Source organism: Phyllobates terribilis, unplaced genomic scaffold, assembly GCF_046119375.1.
Source record: "Phyllobates terribilis strain yellow unplaced genomic scaffold, ASM4611937v1 Scaffold_167__1_contigs__length_4167997, whole genome shotgun sequence".
Lineage (NCBI taxonomy): Eukaryota > Metazoa > Chordata > Amphibia > Anura > Dendrobatidae > Phyllobates > Phyllobates terribilis.
The window spans coordinates 3,943,841-3,964,213 of record NW_027362927.1 but is presented as its reverse complement, the minus strand read 5'-3'; the positions used below and the strand labels follow the sequence as shown (position 1 = coordinate 3,964,213).

Sequence of the window (20,373 nt, the reverse complement as noted above, 5' to 3'; positions counted from 1 at the left end):
AGTGCTGGAGGAGCAAGGAGCACACAGACAACAGGTTGCAGTCCAGGGTCTTTACTAGAACAGGTGTACTGACCCACAAACAGTCCCGGCCAGCAGGGGACCTGGATATCTGAGAGCAATTGGGAAATTGGCCCTGGTCAGGGTGAGGGTGTAGGCCTACCGTGCTCTCTGCGCTCCTTCTGGCTATCTCCTCCTGGTAGGGTAACAGCCCACGGTCCCGAGCTCACAGTGTCCTCTCGCCCATATGGTTTGCAATGTGGGTTCCTTTCTACTCCCGGCCTGGTACGGCTTTGCTGGTCCCTTCTGGTGTGGCGGAACCTCCGGGCTTCTTAGGCCAAGGAACGTACAGTCCCCTGCGGACTGGTTATCTGCTGTAGGACGTGGAATCCTCACAGCCTCAGACATCAAAGTCTGGTAAATTTGGTTCTTTATCTGCCAGGACAGGCGTACTTCACCTCTTGTCCCTGGCTTGTGGCTCTCCTACTGCCACACGTCCTCTTAGGGTGCAATACAACTGTCCCTCACTGCTCTGGGACACCTCTAAATCCAGAGACAGGTCGTCCAGTTCTCCCTAACCCTGCCCCCAGTTCCAGTTTTTATAGGGGCAGCCTGCTCCCCCTACTGGCCTGTGACAGGAGGTATTGCATGCTAATGTTCCCCTGACCAGAGAACCTCCCCCTTGCTCTCAGACACAGCTTTATTATATTTGTTGTATCCAGGCCAGGGTGACACATTCCCCCCTAGTAAAATTTAGTACTCCGGGACTAAACAGTAAACAAAGATAATATACATGACTATAAAACATTATCAGGAAAGTGACGCACAGATTGAGTTCTTAAGGTCACAGTGTGGTCTGTGACTGGGTGTCCATATCACCAATACAACGGGGAGCCTTAACCAGGTGGGGGTCTGTCCTAGCCCCAAGTCCTTTACAGTCTTAGTTCATTCCTTGGTTAGGCTCCGAACGCAGTCCATACAAAGTCCCGGTTATTAAAAGTCCATAACCTTCGAGTCCGTACGGTAACTGCAAGAAACTGAAATACACTATTAATAATCATGCAGGTAACTTGGCAAACATTTCAACATTTGGCAACAGGGTTATTTACAATTTTAGTGCACCCTATATTCTCCAGCGAGCGGGTATCTGCCCCTTTGTGCTCCTGGTTGACCTCCTTAACCCACTGTCTGGTGGTGGACCGACCTGGCTTTCCCCACTAGCGTTAGGGATACAGCTACCAGCTGGACTTACAAGCAGGGCAGGCAGCTGTCTGCGGGTCCTTTGGCTTACCGCAGGCATGGCAGGCTCACTGTCAGCAGAGGGTTGACTCTTCTGGGCTGCTGGTACAGGTTCTTCTGCCTCTGGAACGGCTTGCTCTTCTTCACCTTCCTGCTCTGGTGTAGGTTGTTGCTGAGCCGGTTGCAGGAAATGCAGGACGGGTACCACTATTGCATCGTTTATTCGAGTCCAGGACTGAGGGAACTCTCCGAGAACAGTGCTGATCATTTCTTCCTTGTCCTCTGCGGGTTCAAGGTCACTTTGATCCTCTTCTGCACTACGGAGTTGCTCGAGGGCATCTTTTGAGGTGGTCTCTGGAGATGGTACTAGTGGTTTCTCCTCCATCCTTGGTGATCACGCACACCTTCGGGTTGTCGTGATCAGACTGCAGTACGGTGTAGGGTTCCCTTTCCCCCTGGTCGTCTAACTTGTGAAGCCTTCTCTTTCGCTTCAGGACCTGCTCACCAGGTTCTATGGGACCAGCAGGGGCGTGTTGGTTGAAGAGTTTTTCTTGCCTCTCTCTCACCTGGGCCAGGCTCTTCTCCACACTCTCCTGTACCTTCTTGTACTGCAGTTGCCTTTCCGTATCCCAGTCCGCATCCGGGGAGGTGTCCTCAGGTGTTAGAACTCCCATCTACAGGTCTACGGGCAGCTTACCTGGTCTAGCTCGCATCAGGTAAGCCGGGGTGCAGTTTGTAGCATTCACTGGGATATGGTTGTATAAGTCTATTAGATCCGGCAGTTTTTCTGGCCACAGGCTGCGTTCCTCCAGGGGCAACGTCTTCAGGAGATCAACGACTATATTGTTCATTTTCTCACACATCCTGTTGGTTTGTGGGTGGTAAGGCGTTGTCCGAATTTTCTTACAGCCATAGAGGTTGCAGAACTCTTGGAAGATTTCGGCCTCGAACGCTGGACCCTGGTCTGTCAGAACTTGTTCTGGATACCCGTGTGGACTGCAGAAGTATTGCTGGAAGGCTCTGGCCGCCATTTGGGCTGTCAAGTCTTTTACTGGGACCACCACTAGAAAACGGGAATAGTGGTCCACGATTGTCAGGGCATAGATGTATCCTGACTGGCTTGGAGCCAATTTGACGTGGTCCAGAGCTACCAGCTCAAGAGGCTGCGTGGTGACGATGGGCCTCAAGGTTGTCTTCTGGCTGGCACGATCCTTCCTCCTTAGGTTACAAGGGCCACAGGCTCTGCACCGCTTCTCTACAGCCCCTCTCATGCCGACCCAAAAGAACCGTCCTCTTAGCAGGAACTCCAGTTTCTTCCAACCGAAATGCCCCGCTCTGTCATGGTAAGCCCCCAGGACCATAGCTGCATCCTGCCTTGGGACGACGACTTGCCAGGTCAGTTTGTGCGTCCGGTGGTTGACAAGCCTTCTGCACAGCTTGCCTTCGTAGAGGAACAGCTTGCTCTTCTCTTTCCATAGCTGCTTGGCTTCCTCTGGAGCATCCGGATCTATGCGGTCATCTTCCTGGGTCAGCAGATCTTTCACCAGGCGGATTGCAGGGTCACTATCTTGGGTCTCGGCCTAGCTGTGTTGAGGTAGGGGATTGATCATAACGGTGGTTAAATCTTCCTCCTTCATGCGGTGGGAGTATTGAGCGGCTCCGTACCGGTGAAACGCGGGGAGTTCTACCTCCTCCAGCTCTTCTGGGTCTTCGTCACCTTCAGATAAGTGAGGCATTCTTGATAGGGCATCAGCGTTGGCATTGGTTTTGCCTGCCCTGTACTTGATCACGAAGTCATAATTGGAGAGACGGGCCATCCACCGCTGTTCCAGGGCACCCAGTCTTGCATTGTCCAGGTGTGTCAACGGGTTGTTGTCCGTGTACACGGTGAACTTTGCGGAGGCCAGGTAATGCTTGAAGTGTTCCGTTACGGCCCACACCACCGCCAAGAATTCTAGCTTAAAGGAGCTGTAATTCTCCGGGTTCCTCTCGGTGGGCCTCAGCTGCCGTCTGGCGTACGGGATCACCCTTTCTCTGCCCTGCTGGTTTTGTGACAGTACGGCTCCCAGTCCCACATTACTGGCATCTGTGTGGAGAATAAAAGGATGGCCATAATCAAGGTAGGCCAGGATCTCATCCCCTGTGAGGGCCATCTTCAACTGGCGGAAGGACTCCTCTTCCGGTTTATCCCACTTGAAGGGTGGCTTTTGACTTCTGGACTTAGACTGTCCTATCAGGAGGTCCTGCATAGGAGCTGCCATCTTAGTGAACCCGGGGATGAACCTTACGGTAGTAGCCTACCAACCCGAGGAACTGCCTTACTACTTTGATGTTCGAGGGGCTGGGCCAGCTCTTGATTGCCATGACCTTGTCAGGGTCGGGGGCTACTCCTTCCGCACTTACCACGTGCCCTAGGTACTGGACCTTTGGTTTCAGCAGGTGACACTACGATGGTTTCACCTTCAGGCCATAGCCTGCCAGGGCTTCGAACACCTCGGCCAGGTGCTTTAGATGATCCTCGTAAGTCTTCGAATAGACGATCACGTCGTCCAGGTAAAGGAGGACCGTCTCGAAGTTTCGGTGCCCTAGACAGCATTCCATCAGCCTCTGGAAGGTCCCTGGTGCCTTGCAGAGCCCGAAGGGCATACAGTTGAACTCACTCAGTCCCATCGGGGTGGTGAAGGCGGTCTTCTCCTTGTCAGCCTCTGCCACAGGAGCCTGCCAGTACCCGCAAGTAAGGTCTAAAGTAGAAAAGAAGCTAGCTGATTTTAGTGCGGCTAAAGACTCCTCTATTCTAGGCAGCGGATATGCGTCTTTGTGGGTGATACGGTTGATTTGTCTATAGTCCACGCACATTCTCATGGTGCCGTCTTTCTTTTTTACCAGAACCAGGGGGGCTGCCCAGGGGCTACAGCTATCTCTAATGACCCCAGCTTCTTTCATTTCTCTTAGCATGCCCTTGGTGTTCTGATAATGTGCAGGGGGTACAGGCCTGTGTCTCTCTTTTATCGGTGGGTGGCTCCCCGTGGGGATATGGTGTTCTATCCCTTTTACTCTGCCGAAGTCTAGCGGGTGCTTACTAAAAATTCTCTCGTACTCCTGGACCACCCGGTAGACTCCTTGTTTTTGGTGCAGGGGAGTGGAGTCAGCACCCACATGGAGTTTCTGGCACCAGTCCTCCTTTTGTTTCTGGGAGCCATTACCCTCCGCCTGAGGAGATGGAGGCAAGGGCTCCACGGCCCTGATAGCTTTGTGCTCAACAGCAAACAGTTTGGCAAGTGTAGCGTACCTGGGTAAATGTACCTCCCTCTCTCCAATGTTGAGAATGCGAACGGGCACCCTCCCATGATGGACATCAACCACCCCCCGGGCTGTCAAAATGGTGGGCCTGCTGTCTGAGTACACGGGTTCTACAATGGCTTGGTAGTCTCTACCTCTCAATCCGATTGCAGTCCGACACCAGATCATCATTTCACTTTTGGGAGGCATGGAAATGGGGAATGGGTCACTCATTCTTACGCTACCGATCTCACCACCAGACAGTTCTACCTGCTGCCGTCTCATCAGGGCTTTTATCTCCTTGTTGAGGACTCTGTTGGCTGGAACTAGCATTCACCGCCACCTGTTGTAGAATTACAATTACCTCTGAAAGACAATTTTCAATCACGTTAGTACCCACAGTTATTTTAGGGTGACTTTCACGACGGTCAATGTCCACAATAATCACTCCCTGTGCCGGTAGTTCAACTTTACCAATTTTAATGGTCATCTCCTTGAACCCCATCTGCGGCACGGGCAAGCCATTACTAGCGATGATGCTCAAGTTACTGTCTGGATACCGTGTGATATCAGCATCAGTCCAATACTGCTTAAAAAGTACATAAGGGATAGTGGTTACTTGCGACCCAGTATCCAGCAAGGCGCTCATGGGGATACCGTCCAGCACCACGGGTAAAACCGGGCGCCCCCCAACGTACTTATCACGCCAATTATAACGGCCTGGTGATCTTATGCCTGGGGGTCGGCCCTCTGCCCCAGGTTGGATCCGTTTAAATTACAGTACCTGGAAATGTGTCCGGGCTGGTTGCATCGACGGCAAATGGGCTGTCCATCCTCTGCGTAGCTGTCTGTGGGCCTCCTTCTGAACGACGGGGTCCTCCTCTGTCGACGCCACGGGACATCCTCCGGACTTGAAGCCTACTCGATGGGTCTTGACGGGTCCACTTGTAACGCCTGGACGGTGCTGGTCAACGCTGCGACGCTCCTGGACTTGGTGGTGCAGATCTTTCGACGGGGCTTGGTTCAGGGCCTGTGCGTCAGCCCCCACAGAGTCCATAGAGGAGGGCGCCGCCTCCTGGTGGTAGGTGAAAGCAGGGCACCGGGGGTTTATAGCGCCACTTGTTGCGGGTTCATGGAGCACCCTTATGGCCCTGTCCTTAAATTGGGCAAAGGTCAGATCAGGGTTCTGAAAGAACATGAGGCGCAGTTGGGCCCTGTGGGCGCTAGACAGCAGACCTTCTATGAATTGTTCTGTTAGCAGCTTGTCCGTTTCCTGCACGCTGCCAGGGTCAGTTTGTTTGATGGCCCTCAAAGCTTCCTGCAAATTTAGGGCATAGTCTCTGATGCTGTCCTGTGCCCGCTGCTTACATCCATAGAACCTCATTTTAATTTCTGCTGAGGTACGGGTATTAAAGGTACCTCGCAGCCGGGCCAGAATGTCCTTCACAGTCCTTTTCTCCTCAGCGGGCCACGACTTTACCTCCCGCTGGGCTGCGCCAGTTAACTGCCCCGTCAGTATGCTGACCTTCTGTTCCTCTGTCAGGGGGTAAACTTGGAACAAACTGTACAGCCTTTCCTTAAAATCAGTCAGGGCATGGGGCTCCCCTGAGTACTTAGGCAGCCAGGCCGCTCCAGGGATGTAGGGCAGGGAAAATGGCATCACCGCTGCTGCAGCTGCGCTGGTGGTAGTGGGCGCCTCTGTGTCCGACATCTTCCTCCCCCCTAGTTAAGCGTGGCCTACCTTCCGACGATCCTCTTCTGTAGGCCGCGGCTCCGCTGATGCTGCTCTGGACGAGGACCTTGCGTCGCGTCCTGGTGATGTCAGCGTCGCTCTCTCTTCCTTCCAGGACCTTGTGCAGCGTCGGTGCGTGGGGCAGAGCTTCGGGTCTCGCGCGGTTTGGACGTCCACGCCCCTCTTCTTCCCGCGCGGCGTCCTGAAGATGGCGTCCGATGGCGGGAAAACGGCTGAAGATGGCGGGAACCGACAGAAGATGGCGGGAAACGGCTCCGGATGGCGGGAAACCTCTTTTCAGGTGTGTGTATAGTCTTTTTCAGGCACGCAATACCCTTTTGTGGCGGGTTGGTTACTATCCTGCCGACTACGCCAAAGCTGACTCGCCCCCTGGGCCGTGGGGCACTCTGATCCGGGCAATAGGGGAACGATGGGGGTAGTAGTACCTACCCGGTTCCGTGGCTCAGGGTGCTCAGACCAGTGGTAGTCTGCGATGCGCTGTTGGTGTGTCCGACTACGCCTCCCGTGGATTGCGGTCAGTGCGGACCGCCGCTGCCAGGTAGACCGCTGGGGCTGATGATGTATGCAGCTGGGATAGTGTGACTCCCCACGGGAAGAGTGCGGCCCCAGGGCAGTATAATTCAAGATGGGGGTGATGGTGTAGGGCGTCCCAGTACCGTTAGTGCTGGAGGAGCAAGGAGCACACAGACAACAGGTTGCAGTCCAGGGTCTTTACTAGAACAGGTGAACTGACCCACAAACAGTCCCGGCCAGGAGGGGACCTGGATGTCTGAGAGCAATTGGGAAATTGGCCCTGGTCAGGGTGAGGGTGTAGGCCTACCGTGCTCTCTGCGCTCCTTCTGGCTATCTCCTCCTGGTAGGGTAACAGCCCACGGTCCCGAGCTCACCGTGTCCTCTCGCCCGTATGGTTTGCAACGTGGGTTCCTTTCTACTCCCGACTTGGTACGGCTTTGCTGGTCCCTTCTGGTGTGGCGGAACCTCCGGGCTTCTTAGGCCAAGTAACGTACAGTCCCCTGCGGACTGGTTATCTGCTGTAGGACGTGGAATCCTCAGAGCCTCAGACACCAAAGTCTGGTAAATTTGGTTCTTTATCTGCCAGGAAAGGCGTACTTCACCTCTTGTCCCTGGCTTGTGGCTCTCCTACTGCCACACGTCCTCTTAGGGTGCAATACAACTGTCCCTCACTGCTCTGGGACACCTCTCAATCCAGAGACAGCTCGTCCAGTTCTCCATAACCCTGCCCCCAGTTCCAGCTTTTATAGGGGCAGCCTGCTCCCCCTACTGGCCTGTGACAGGAGGTATTGCATGCTAATGTTCCCCTGACCAGAGAACCTCCCCCTTGCTCTCAGACACAGCTTTATTATATTTGTTGTATCCAGGCCAGGGTGACACATTTACTCCCAACCTATCTATTTAAGAGCACAGACCTGCCTGATAAAAGTCTTAGGAAATGCTGTAACCTAGTCCTTAAAAGGACTGCAATCACAACTCTTCCCTACTCCCAAGCTATCTGTAGATTTGTGCGAAAATTGGCTTGAAATTAACACGCAGCTGCAGCAGTGAGAAAATGGTGGCGATGGGGAAAATGGCTGGGTCTTATAGGCAAGGACATGTGACATACATCCAATGACACATGCCCTTGCTTGTGTGAAAAAAAGTAGTTCGCTCCGTGTGTGCGCTGCTGATAGGCTGACAGATTGCACCTCCCCACTGTAAATGCGGGAAAGAGAAAAAAAAATGGAGGTCTTCATTATTCCTGCAGAGATCCATCCCCCGCCCCTCCCACCGCCCCGCTGTACACTCAAACTGCGTATTAACATTAATTTTCAGCATTACTGAGAAAAAATCCAGTTATGATTTTGGTGCACGAACATTTATCGAACATAACCTCGAACAGTCGAATTTTTTTCAAATCGTTCGTGTTCGCCGAACGGCTCGAACACCGCCCAAAACAGCTCAAATATGAGATTGACGAACAGTTCGAGTCGAACACCGCTCATCTCTAATCCTAAACCACAACTCTTTTAAGTATGAGGAAAGACACTACAGGCAGAGGTGGGGCACCGCAATGGGCACACGCTTCGCGCCCAGTTACCCTAATCTGTATGTAGGCATGTGGGAACACCACAATATCTTTACCAATGGTAGTCTACACCCGGACTTGATTTTTTGGCGCCGCTTCATTGATGATATCCTTTTTATTTGGTCTGGTAGCCAGGACTCCCTTAAACAATTTTTGGCTGACCTAAATAATAATGAATTTTACTTTCATTTCACCTCAACAATAAGTACTAATCAGGTAAGCTTTCTGGATTTAAATATATATATTAATGAAAGCCAAATATGCACCCCTACTTTTTTCAAACCCACTGACACCAACAGTTTTATACACACAAATAGCTGCCACCTCCCAAGCTGGCTCTTAAATGTACCCAATAGTCAATACAGGAGACTATATCGAAACTGCTCAAAACCAAAGGATTTTGAAGAGGAAGCAAACCTCATGACGGAAACATTTCTAAATAAAGGTTATGATTCAATACTTCTGAACAATGCCAAGGTCCAGACACGTAAAATTGTCCGAGCAGAACTCCTGGACAACAAAGAAGAAACAACTAATCAAAACACAAATGGTTCCACTATCGATATCCCAATAATAACCACATACAACTCTAATACTTACCTCCTAAGGAAAATTATTCAACGGCACTGGAACATTCTTAGAGACGATAAGTTAGTAGGGGACCAGATCCCCCTAAAACCAAGATTCATATTTAGGAAAGCCAGAAACCTTGGCAACCTAGTAGCCCCATCTATTAAAAACCCTCCATCCACCAATCTACCGAAAAGCCTATTTCCAAATCCTGCCGGCTTCTATCCATGCAACAAATGTTCAGTCTGCAGGAATTTACGTACAAAAAAAACAAATAAAATATCCCATGGTGATATTGAATTCCCGATCAAAGATTTCATCACTTGTACCACCAAGGGGGTAATCTATGGACTAAAATGCCCTTGCGAGAAGTTATATGTGGGACGTACTATACGTCCCTTAAATAGGAGAGTGGGTGAACATCTAAGGAATATACGGACAAAATTTCCGAAACACCCCCTCTCCAAACACTTTGCGGACAAACATGAAGGCTCAATCAAAGGTATAAAAATCGCAGGCATCCAAATTGTCCAGAAACACTGGAGACAAGGTCATTACTAGTGTTGAGCCACCCCCGTAGTGTTCGGGTTCGGTTCGGTTCGTCGAACACCGGGATGTTCGAGGAACTGTTCGTCGAACTGTTCGTCGAACACCTTAGAACACCGTCGAACACCGTTAAAACCAATGGCAGGCAAACAAAAACACATAGAAACACATAGAAAACACCTGCAAAGGTGTCCAAAAGCTGACAAACTGCTCAGAAGACACTCTCTTTAAAAAAGCCGGCCGGCAAATTCAGCAGCGGCATACACCGGTACCCGACAATTTAGACAAGAAGGAATAGAGCATCACACATAGATTAGATAGATAGAAACATGTCAGTCACACATATAAGAAGCACAGTGACAGTGTTGGTTACTGCACTTGTCATTTAGTGTAAAGGATTTATTAAAAAAAATATTAGTGTTTTCATGCACCGTCTCTTTAAAAAAGCCGGCCGGCAATTCAGCATCTGTACCCGACAATTTAGAACAGAAAGAATAGAGCTTCACACATAGATTAGATAGATAGAAACATGTCAGTCACATATATAATAAGTACAGTGATAGTGTTGCTTACTATACTTGTCATTTAGTGTAAAGGATTTATTTAAAAAAATAATAGTGTTTTCATGCACTGTCTCTTTAAAAAAGCCGGCCGGCAATTCAGCAGCGGTACCCGACAATTTAGAACAGAAAGATAGAGCATCACACATAGATTAGATAGATAGAAACATGTCAGTCACATATATATGAAGTACAGTGATAGTGTTGGTTACTGTACTTGTCATTTAGTATTAAAATAAAGGATTTATTATTAAAAAAATTGGCGTGGGGTTCCCCTTAATTTTAGGCTCTAGCGGAGGTTAAGCAGACGGCTGGGGCAGATGTTTGAAGCCTGGGAAGGGGGTAATACCCACGGAGCTTCCCAGGCTACTAATATCAGCCCCCAGCTGAATACCTAGCCTTTGCTAGCTATTAAAATGGGGGACCCCCCCAAAAAAATGACGTGGGGTCCCCCCTAATTTAATAGCTAGCAAAGGCTAGGCAGACAGCTGGGGGCTGATATTAATAGCCCAGGAAGGGAGCCATGAATATTGGCCCCCTCCCAGGCTAGAAACACCAGCCGTCAGCCGCCCCAGAAATGGCGCATTCATAGGATGCGCCAATTCTGGCACTTAGCCTCGCTCTTCCACGCTGCCCTAGTGCGGTGGCAGGGGGTAATAGGGTTGGGGTTGATGTCAGCTTATAATGCCAGCTGACATCAAGCCCAGGTTAGTAATGGAGAGGCGTCTATAAGACACCCCCATTACTAACCCCATAGTCAAAGTTAAAAAAAACACAAACACCCAGAATAAAGTCCTTTAATTGAAATAAAGACACAATCCTTTATTGTTCTAAATTAAACCATACTTACCGTCACGCCCATTCCAGCTGAAGCCAACGATCTCCTGCAATAAAAGAAAAATAATAAAGCAACGTCATCCTTACCTTTCCATGGTTCCCACGACAGCTTCAGCTCTGCTACATCGAGATGACAGGCTGGACCGCAGCAGAACGCTGCCATCCAGCCTGTCATCCCGCAGACACTGAGAAGCGCAGGCTTGCTTGCGCTGCTCAGCGTCTCTCTGTGACGACATCCAGATGAGCCGAGTTCATGTCCAATGAACTCGGCTCACCTCATGCACGTCACTGACAGCGTGGGAAAATTCTCACGCTGAAGCGGTGAGTGCAGGAGAATTCTCCCACGCTGTCAGTGACGTGCATGAGGTGAGCCGAGTTCATTGGACATGACCTCGGCTCATCTGGATGCCGTCACAGCGAGACAGTGAGGAGCGCAAGCATGCCTGCGCTTCTCAGTGTCTGCGGGATGACAGACTGGATGGCAGCGTTCTGCTGCGGTCCAGCCAGTCATCTCGATGTAGCAGAGCTGAAGCTGTCGTGGGAACCATGGAAAGGTAAGGATGAGGTTGCTTTATTATTTTTCTTTTATTGCAGGAGATCGTTGGCTTCAGCTGGAATGGGCGTGATGGTAAGTATGGTTTAATTTAGAACAATAAAGAATTGTGTCTTTATTTCAATTAAAGGACTTTATTCTGGGTGTTTGTGTTTTTTTTAAATACTTTACTAGAAATTCATGGCGGTCATGTCTAATACTGGCGTGACCCCATGAATTTTGGGCTTGGGGCCAGCTGATAATACCAAGCTGGCCCTAACCCCTTTATTACCCAGTGAGCCACCGCACCAGGGCCCTGGATGAGTTGGGTACAGCGCCAGAAGATGGCGCTTCTATGAACGCGCCATTTTCCGGGGTGGCTGCGGACTGCAATTTGTAGCGGGGGGGGGGCCCAGAAAGCTTGGGCCTCCCTGCGCTGCAGATTCCAGCCCCCAGCTGCCTAGTTGTACCTGGCTGGACACAAAAATAGGGCGAAGCCCCACGTACTTTTTTTTTAATTATTTCATGAAATTCATGAAATAATTAAGAAAAAAAGGCCTTCCCTATATTGTTGTGTCCGGCCAGGTACAAATAGGCAGCTGGTGGATGGGGGCAGCCCGTTCCTGCCTGCTGTACCTGGCTGGACACTAATATAGTGCGAAGCCCCACTTCAATTTTTTTAATTATTTCAGGAAATTCATGAAATAATTTAAAAAAAATTGACGTGGGGCTTCGCACTATATTTGTGTCCAGCCAGGTACAGCAGGCAGGAACGGGCTGCCCCCAACCACCAGCTGCCTATTTGTACCTGGCCGGACACAACAATATAGGGAAGCCCTTTTTTTCTTAATTATTTCATGAAATAATTTAAAGAAAATTGACGTGGGGCTTCGCCCTGTTTTTGTGTCCAGCCAGGTACAACTAGGCAGCTGGGGGCTGGAATCCGCAGCGCAGGGAGGCCCAAGCTTTCTGGGCCACCCCCGCTGCAAATTGCAGTCCGCAGCCACCCCGGAAAATGGCGCGTTCATAGAAGTGCCATCTTCTGGCGCTGTACCCAACTCATCCAGGGCCCTGATACGGTGGCTCACTGGGTAATAAAGGGGTTAGGGCCAGCTTGGCATTATCAGCTGGCCCTAAGCCCGAAATTCATGGGGTCACGCCAATATTAGACATGACCACCATGAATTTCTAGTAAAGTATTTAAAAAAAACACAACACCCAGAAAAAAGTCCTTTAATTGAAATAAACACACAATTCTTTATTGTTCTAAATTAAACCATACTTACCATCACGCCCATTCCAGCTGAAGCCAACGATCTCCTGAAATAAAAGAAAAATAATAAAGCAACATCATCCTTACCTTTCCATGGTTCCCATGACAGCTTCAGCTCTGCTACATCGAGATGACAGGCTGGACCGCAGCAGAACGCTGCCATCCAGCCTGTCATCCCGCAGACACTGAGAAGCGCAGGCTTGCTTGCGCTCCACAGTGTCTCTCTGTGAGGGCATCCAGATGAGCCGAGTTAATGTCCAATGAACTCGGCTCACCTCATGCACGTCACTGACAGCGTGGGAAAATTCTCCTGCACTCAGCTCTTCAGCATGGGAGAATTCTCACACTGAAGCGCTGAGTGCAGGAGAATTCTCCCACGCTGTCAGTGACGTGCAGGAGGTGAGCTGAGTTCATTGGACATGAGCTCACCTTATGCACGTCACTGACAGCGTGGGAGAATTCTCCTGCACTCACCGCTTCAGCGTGAGAATTTTCCCACGCTGTCAGTGACGTGCATGAGGTGAGCCGAGTTCATTGGACATGAACTCGGCTCATCTGGATGTCGTCACAGAGAGACGCTGAGCAGCGCAAGCAAGCCTGCGCTTCTCAGTGTCTGCGGGATGAGAGGCTGGATGGCAGCGTTCTGCTGCGGTCCAGCCTGTCATCTCGATGTAGCAGAGCTGAAGCTGTCGTGGGAACCATGGAAAGGTAAGGATGAGGTTGCTTTATTATTTTTCTTTTATTGCAGGAGATCGTTGGCTTCAGCTGGAATGGGCGTGACGGTAAGTATGGTTTAATTTAGAACAATAAAGGATTGTGTCTTTATTTCAATTAAAGGACTTTATTCTGGGTGTTTGTGTTTTTTTTAACTTTGACTATGGGGTTAGTAATGGGGGTGTCTTATAGACGCCTCTCCATTACTAACCTGGGCTTGATGTCAGCTGGCATTATAAGCTGACATCAACCCCAACCCTATTACCCCACTGCCACCGCTACAGGGCAGCGTGGAAGAGCGAGGCTAAGTGCCAGAATTGGCGCATCCTATGAATGCGCTATTTCTGGGGCGGCTGACGGCTGGTGTTTCTAGCCTGGGAGGGGGCCAATATTCATGGCTCCCTTCCTGGGCTATTAATATCAGCCCCCAGCTGTCTGCCTAGCCTTTGCTAGCTATTAAATTAGGGGGGACCCCACGTCATTTTTTTTGGGGGGTCCCCCATTTTAATAGCTAGTAAAGGCTATGTATTCAGCTGGGGGCTGATATTAGTAGCCTGGGAAGCTCCGTGGGTATTACCCCCTTCCCAGGCTTCAAACATCTGCCCCAGCCGTCTGCTTAACCTCCGCTAGAGCCTAAAATTAAGGGGAACCCCACGCCAATTTTTTTAATAATAAATCCTTTATTTTAATACTAAATGACAAGTACAGTAATCAACACTGTCACTGTACTTCATATATATGTGGCTGACATGTTTCTATCTATCTAATCTATGTGTGAAGCTCTATTCTGTCTGTTATAAATTGTCGGGTACCGCTGCTGAATTGCCGGCCGGCTTTTTTAAAGAGACGGTGCATGAAAACACTATTATTTTTTTTGATAAATCCTTTACGCTAAATGACAAGTACAGTAAGCAACACTGTCACTGTACTTCATATATATGTGACTGACATGTTTATATCTATCTAATCTATGTGTGATTCTCTATTCTTTCGGTTCTAAATTGTCGGGTACCGGTGTATGCCGCTGCTGAATTGCCGGCTTTTCATGTTTCACTGTTGGCACTGTTCCCATCGATTTGGGCAATCACTCTAATGCCACAACCACCATGGCTGTGGCATTACAGTGAGTGGCAGACAATCCCTGCATGATTGGTGCTCTAAATAGCGCCAGACATGCAGGACACGCTTTTGGTGCACGAACAGTTATCGAACATAACCTCGAACAGCCGAATTTTTTGCAAATCGTTCGGGTTCGTCGAACAACTCGAACACCGCCCAAAACAGCTCGAATTTGAGATTGGCGAACAGTTCTAGTCGAACACCGCTCATCTCTAGTCATTACATCAACCAAATGTCCCGAATTGAAAGTAACTGGATCTTCAAATTAAATTCACTGAGACCAAAAGGTCTTAACAGTGAAATAGAACTCTTTGCGTTCAACTGAACAATGGAACTAATTACAATAATTCACTGATCCCAGGCTACAATTAATTAACTACATCTGCTAGGAGACTTTAGCAACACATTGGAACCTCCTAGGGTGTGTTGTATTAACCACAAGTAAATACTGGTTTTTGTCAACAACTAAACAACTACGACAATCAGCTCCACCCTGTATCATCTGTCTCCAATTAAATGTAGCACTAGGAGGACCGAGTACTTGCGTATATAAGGAAGCACTCAGCACTGAAGGACCATCCCTGACGAAGGATTCCGTGCAATCCGAAACGCGTAGGAAAGGTCCTCAGTGCTACCCGTACCCAATCCACCGCGAGACACCACGTGACCCTACGTCACGTACACCACGTGACTAGACGTCCCGCAGGTCCTCGCGAACAGGAAGAAGGTATCGCTACCTCTGAGCGCCCGCCACTACCGGAGCCTCGGGCCGGGACTCCGGGTGTGGCGTGACCCTCACACAATCAAGCGCAAAAGCTCTCATCTACAGGTCAGTAATATACAGACCTTCACAACGCCGCCAGCGGACTGAACTATCAGAAGGTACGTGCTTGCACTGTCAACTGCCGCCTCAACTGTACGGTCTCCAGCATACGGTATACCACCGCTGACCTTCAGAAGTAGACAGCAACAAGACGCTGGCACCTACTCCTGTCTGGCACTAATTTACAGTGACCACGAAGCAAGAGAGAGTAATTCCTCTTTTGCTCCTCCTGGCACCTGGAGGGGTGTAACTAAGTATCAAGCCAATCCGACCAAGGTCGCACGACGGCTACGATGCCGTGCACCAGGGAGGAACCGAGCAGAGGGACCAGGTGCTACTCCAGGCCAGACCCCGGACACGGCTGTGGACCCTCACCAGGGAATACAGGAACAGGCTGGTTAGGCTGGAACACAGACAGGTGGGTATTGGCAGGCACGGCTGGCATGCAGACGGGTGGGCACTGGCAGGCACGGCTGGAGTGCAGACAGGAGGATACTGGCAGGCACGGCTGGTATGCAGACAGGAGGGTACTGACAAGTACGGCTGGCATGCAGACGGGAAGGTACTAGCAGGTTGGAGCACAGGCTGGATGGGGTCCAGTACAGACTGGGACTCAGGAACAGAACCGGAGATTCGGTAGAAATTCAGAGCAGAAAGGAACCACCGGAGCGGTGAGCAAGGCAGAGCAGGCAGGAACTGCCGGAGCGGTGAGCAAGGCAGAGCAGGCAGGAACCGCCGGAGCAGTGATAAAGGCAGAGCAGGCAGGAACCGCCGGAGCAGTGAGCAAGTCAGGGCAGGCATGAACCGCCGGAGCGGTGAGCAAGGCAGAGCAGGCAGGCAGCAAACGGAAGTACAGCGACAACGAGTAGGAGTTAGGTGCAGGTTCAGACTCTGCAGAAAAAGGGAAGGTACGGACATAGAGAAAAACAGGTAACAGGCTAGGAGAGTGTACAGACAAGAACTGACACTGCAGCGAGATACAGGAGCGGGTCTAGGTATGTGGCCCCTAGAAGGCGGGACGAACAGGCTAGGAGCGTGTTCAGACTGGCCTGGAAATACAGCCTCCAGGAAGGCGGACAGACAGGCTAGGGTACAGTTCAGACAGGAACTGCTACTGAAAGCGATACAGGAGCCAGTCTGGGAATACAGTCCCCAGAGTGGCGGAAACAGACAAGAACAAAACAGGACCTCGCACATTCAGAGTAAAGGAGCACACTGAATGATAGCGCTGCTCAGGCACCAGCTTCCAGGTGAAGCTGGTTTAAATATCCAGTGACAGACAGCAATAGGCTGAGGACGCATTAGGGGTGCGCCCACAGCAGCTACAAGAAACAGGAAGTAACCGGGCCACTGCCCTAAGCAGTCATAACAGAGACAAACAGACAGCATGAATAGAAGCCAGGCTAGCAGACTAAACTGAAGATCAAGTTTGCGATCTTGCATAGTGAGAGATGGTGCACCATGCAAGCCCGCCACCAGGTATGTTACACTGTTCACTCTCCCCAGTCCCACAAGCTCGCTGCCTTGGGGTAACCCTGGACTCTGATCTCTCCTTCAAACCACATATCCAAGCCCTTTCCACTTCCTGCCGACTCCAACTCAAAAATTTCTCCCGGATCCGTGCATTCCTCAGCAAAGACTCTGCAAAAACACTAGTGCATGCCCTCATCATCTCCCGCCTCGACTACTGCAACCTCCTGCTCTGTGGCCTCCCTTCCAAGACTCTTGCGCCCCTCCAATCTATCCTAAACTCTACTGCTCGACTAATCCACCTGTCCCCCCGCTATTCCCCGGCCTCTCCCTTCTGTCAATCCCTTCACTGGCTCCCCATTGCCCAGAGAATCCAGTTCAAAACCCTAACCATGGCATACAAAGCCATCCACAACCTGTCTCCTCCATACATCTATGACCTAGTCTCCCGGTACTTACCTGCACGCAACCTCCGATCCTCACAAGATCTCCTTCTCTACTCCCCTCTTATCTCCTCTTCCCACAATCGCATACAAGATTTCTCCCGTGCATCCCCCATCACTCTCCTTCTTGGTCAAACAGCCCTTACACAGCCTGGAGGTGTGTTTGGGGTCATTGTCCTGTTGAAAAATAAATGATGGTCCAACTAAACGAAAACCGGATGGAATAGCATGCAACTGCAAGATGCTGTGGAAGCCATGCTGGTTCAGTATGCCTTCAATTTTGAATAAATCCCCAACAGTGTCACCAGCAAAGCACCCCCACACCATCACACCTCCTCCTCCATGCTTCACGGTGGGAACCAGGCATGTAGAGTCCATCTGTTCACCTTTTCTACGTCGCACAAAGACACGGTGGTTGGAACCAAAGATCTCAAATTTGGACTCATCAGACCAAAGCACAGATTTCCGCTGGTCTAATGTCCATTCCTTGTGTTCTTTAGCCCAAACAAGTCTCTTCTGCTTGTTGCCTGTCCTTAGCAGTGGTTTCCTAGCAGCTATTTTACCATGAAGGCCTGCTGCATAAAGTCTCCTCTTAACAGTTGTTGAAGATATGTGTCTGCTGCTAGAACTCTGTGTGGCATTGACCTGGTCTCTAATCTGAGCTGCTGTTAACCTGCGATTTCTGAGGCTGGTGACTCGGATAAACTTATCCTCAGAAGCAGAGGTGACTCTTGGTCTTCCTTTCCTGGGGCGGTCCTCATGTGAGCCAGTTTGTTTGTAGCGCTTGATGGTTTTTGCAACTGCACTTGGGGACACATTCAAAGTTTGCCCAATTTTTCGGACTGACTGACCTTAATTTCTTAAAGTAATGATGGCCACTCGTTTTCCTTTACTTAGCTGTTTTTTTCTTGCCATAATACAAATTCTAACAGTCTATTCAGTAGGACTATCAGCTGTGTATCTACCTGACTTCTGCACAACACAACTGATGGTCCCAACCCCATTTATAAGGCAAGAAATCCCACTTATTAAACCTGACAGGGCACACCTGTGAAGTGAAAACTATTTCCGGTGACTACCTCTTGAAGCTCATCAAGAGAATGCCAAGAGTGTGCAAAGCAGTCATCAAAGCAAAAGGTGGCTACTTTGAAGAACCTAGAATATAAGACATATTTTCAGTTGTTTCACACTTTTTTGTTAAGTATATAAGTATATAATTCCACATGTGTTAATTCATAGTTTTGATGCCTTCAGTGTGAATGTACAATGAGAAGGTGTGTCCAAACTTTTGGTCTGTACTTTATGTGTATATATATATATATATATATATATATATATATATATTATATATGTGACCTTGTTATTTTTAGGGCTGCGGTGATCAGTGTGACAAGACGAGTGATGGCTGGGAGATGTCGACATGAAGGTATGACCAGATGGAGAAGAAACAACAGAAACCGGCTCTGATCAGAAGAGACGTCAGCGATCACTGGATGTAAGTATTTATTCTGTATCTGCACTGTATGACTTGGAGTAATACTGTTATTTGTAAAATCACTTAGGCCACATTCTCATTTTTGTGTGAAATGTCCATGAGCTGCCAGATTTTTTTATTAGACGGCACACAGACTCAGAGTTTTATAAATCCATTCACATATCTGTGAAAGTCACAGATCCGAGAATGAGATCTGCGAGACTCAAATCATGTCCTGTTCTGATCCGATTTTGAAGATAGGAATAGGACTTACTCAGTGGGTCTGTGTGCTGTTTGAAAGAAAAAGAAAATTAAGCAGGACACTGATGCAGAAATGTAGCCTTATTATATATATAGAGCAGTCCCTTAGTGTATAATGTACTCACTTATTATGGATAGCACAGTCCTTAAAGGAGTATTCTAATCTCCAAGTTCCTATTTCAATATGTTGTAGGTATAATAATAGCAACAAATACCTCCAATTAGAAATGTAGTATAGTTCTCCTAATTAGCTATGTCACTTACCCCATGTGCAGGCATTGCAGTAGCTTAGGTATCCATGGTTACAACTACACACATATTGTTAGTTAGTCAGCTGTTGGTGGTCGCAACCATAGATACTGTGAGGCAGTGACCGGGATCGTATACGAGGGACGTTATATCTCCCCCAGAATGTGCACAGAGACCTATTAAAACCATTGGAGTGCATTGCAGTCACAGACACAGCTGCAATGCAGGAATGAAGGTGAGCATTGACCTGGTCAGACTACCTGGCAAAGGCAGATTAAGTAAAACCCGGCAGGGCCTTCATTTCTTGCAGGGGTCCTTTAAAACCCCTGCACTAAGGATTAGTGTTGTTCTGTGTTGGAACCTGCTAGGTTTATACCTAATTTTGCTGGGCGGACGGCGGCCCGGACCGATCTCTTGGAAGGGAAAAAAAATCGGTAATGGTCCGGTGGATCTCTCAGGCAGAAGAAGCTTTTCAGTCCCTGAAGTTGACCCTGTGTGGACAGCCGGTCCTCATCAGCCCCAACTTCAAGGAAACCTTCATGCCTCGGAGGTAGGCCTAGGGGCGGTATTGTCACAAAAAGTGAATGGTGAAGAGCACCCGGTCACCTACTTAAGTAGAAAATTTGTCCGGGTAGAGAAAAACTATAGCTTGGTAGAGAAGGAGTGTTTGGCTATTAAGTGGGCCTTGGAATCGCTACGTTATTATTTACTCGGGCGTCAGTACCGCTTGGTGACGGACCACTCACCTTTGGTATGGGTGAGAAATGCCAAGGAGAGGAATGTGCGAGTCACCAGGTGGTTCCTATCACTGCAAAATTTCAGTTTCTCTGTAGAACATCGCCCTGGGAAGTTGCAGGGAAACGCGGATGCCCTGTCCCGGGCACCGTGTATGATGGCAAATGTTCAACCCCACAAGTTTGAACAGAGGGGGGGGATATGTGAGGCAGTGACCGGGATCGTATACGAGGGATGTCATATCTCCCTCAGAATGTGTACAGAGACCTATTAAAACCATTGGAGTGCATTGCAGTCATAGACACAGCTGCAATGCAGGAATGAAAGTGAGCATTGACCTGGTCAGACTACCTGGCTAAGGCAGATTAAGTAAAACCCGGCAGGGCCTTCATTTCTTGGAGGAGGTCACAGGAGGC

At 49.4% G+C, this 20,373-nt stretch overlaps 1 protein-coding gene across 1 annotated transcript in view; it reads left to right on the top strand.

The window, feature by feature from the left end:
• The first annotated feature begins 8,771 nt into the window (after positions 1-8,771).
• The window catches only part of LOC141207907 (uncharacterized), a 28,698-nt gene continuing 17,096 nt past the window's right edge, over positions 8,772-20,373 (top strand). The window contains exon 1 of the mRNA XM_073664469.1: positions 8,772-9,260. Coding sequence (XP_073520570.1) covers positions 8,772-9,260 — 489 coding nt within the window. The remainder of the gene's footprint in view (positions 9,261-20,373) is intronic.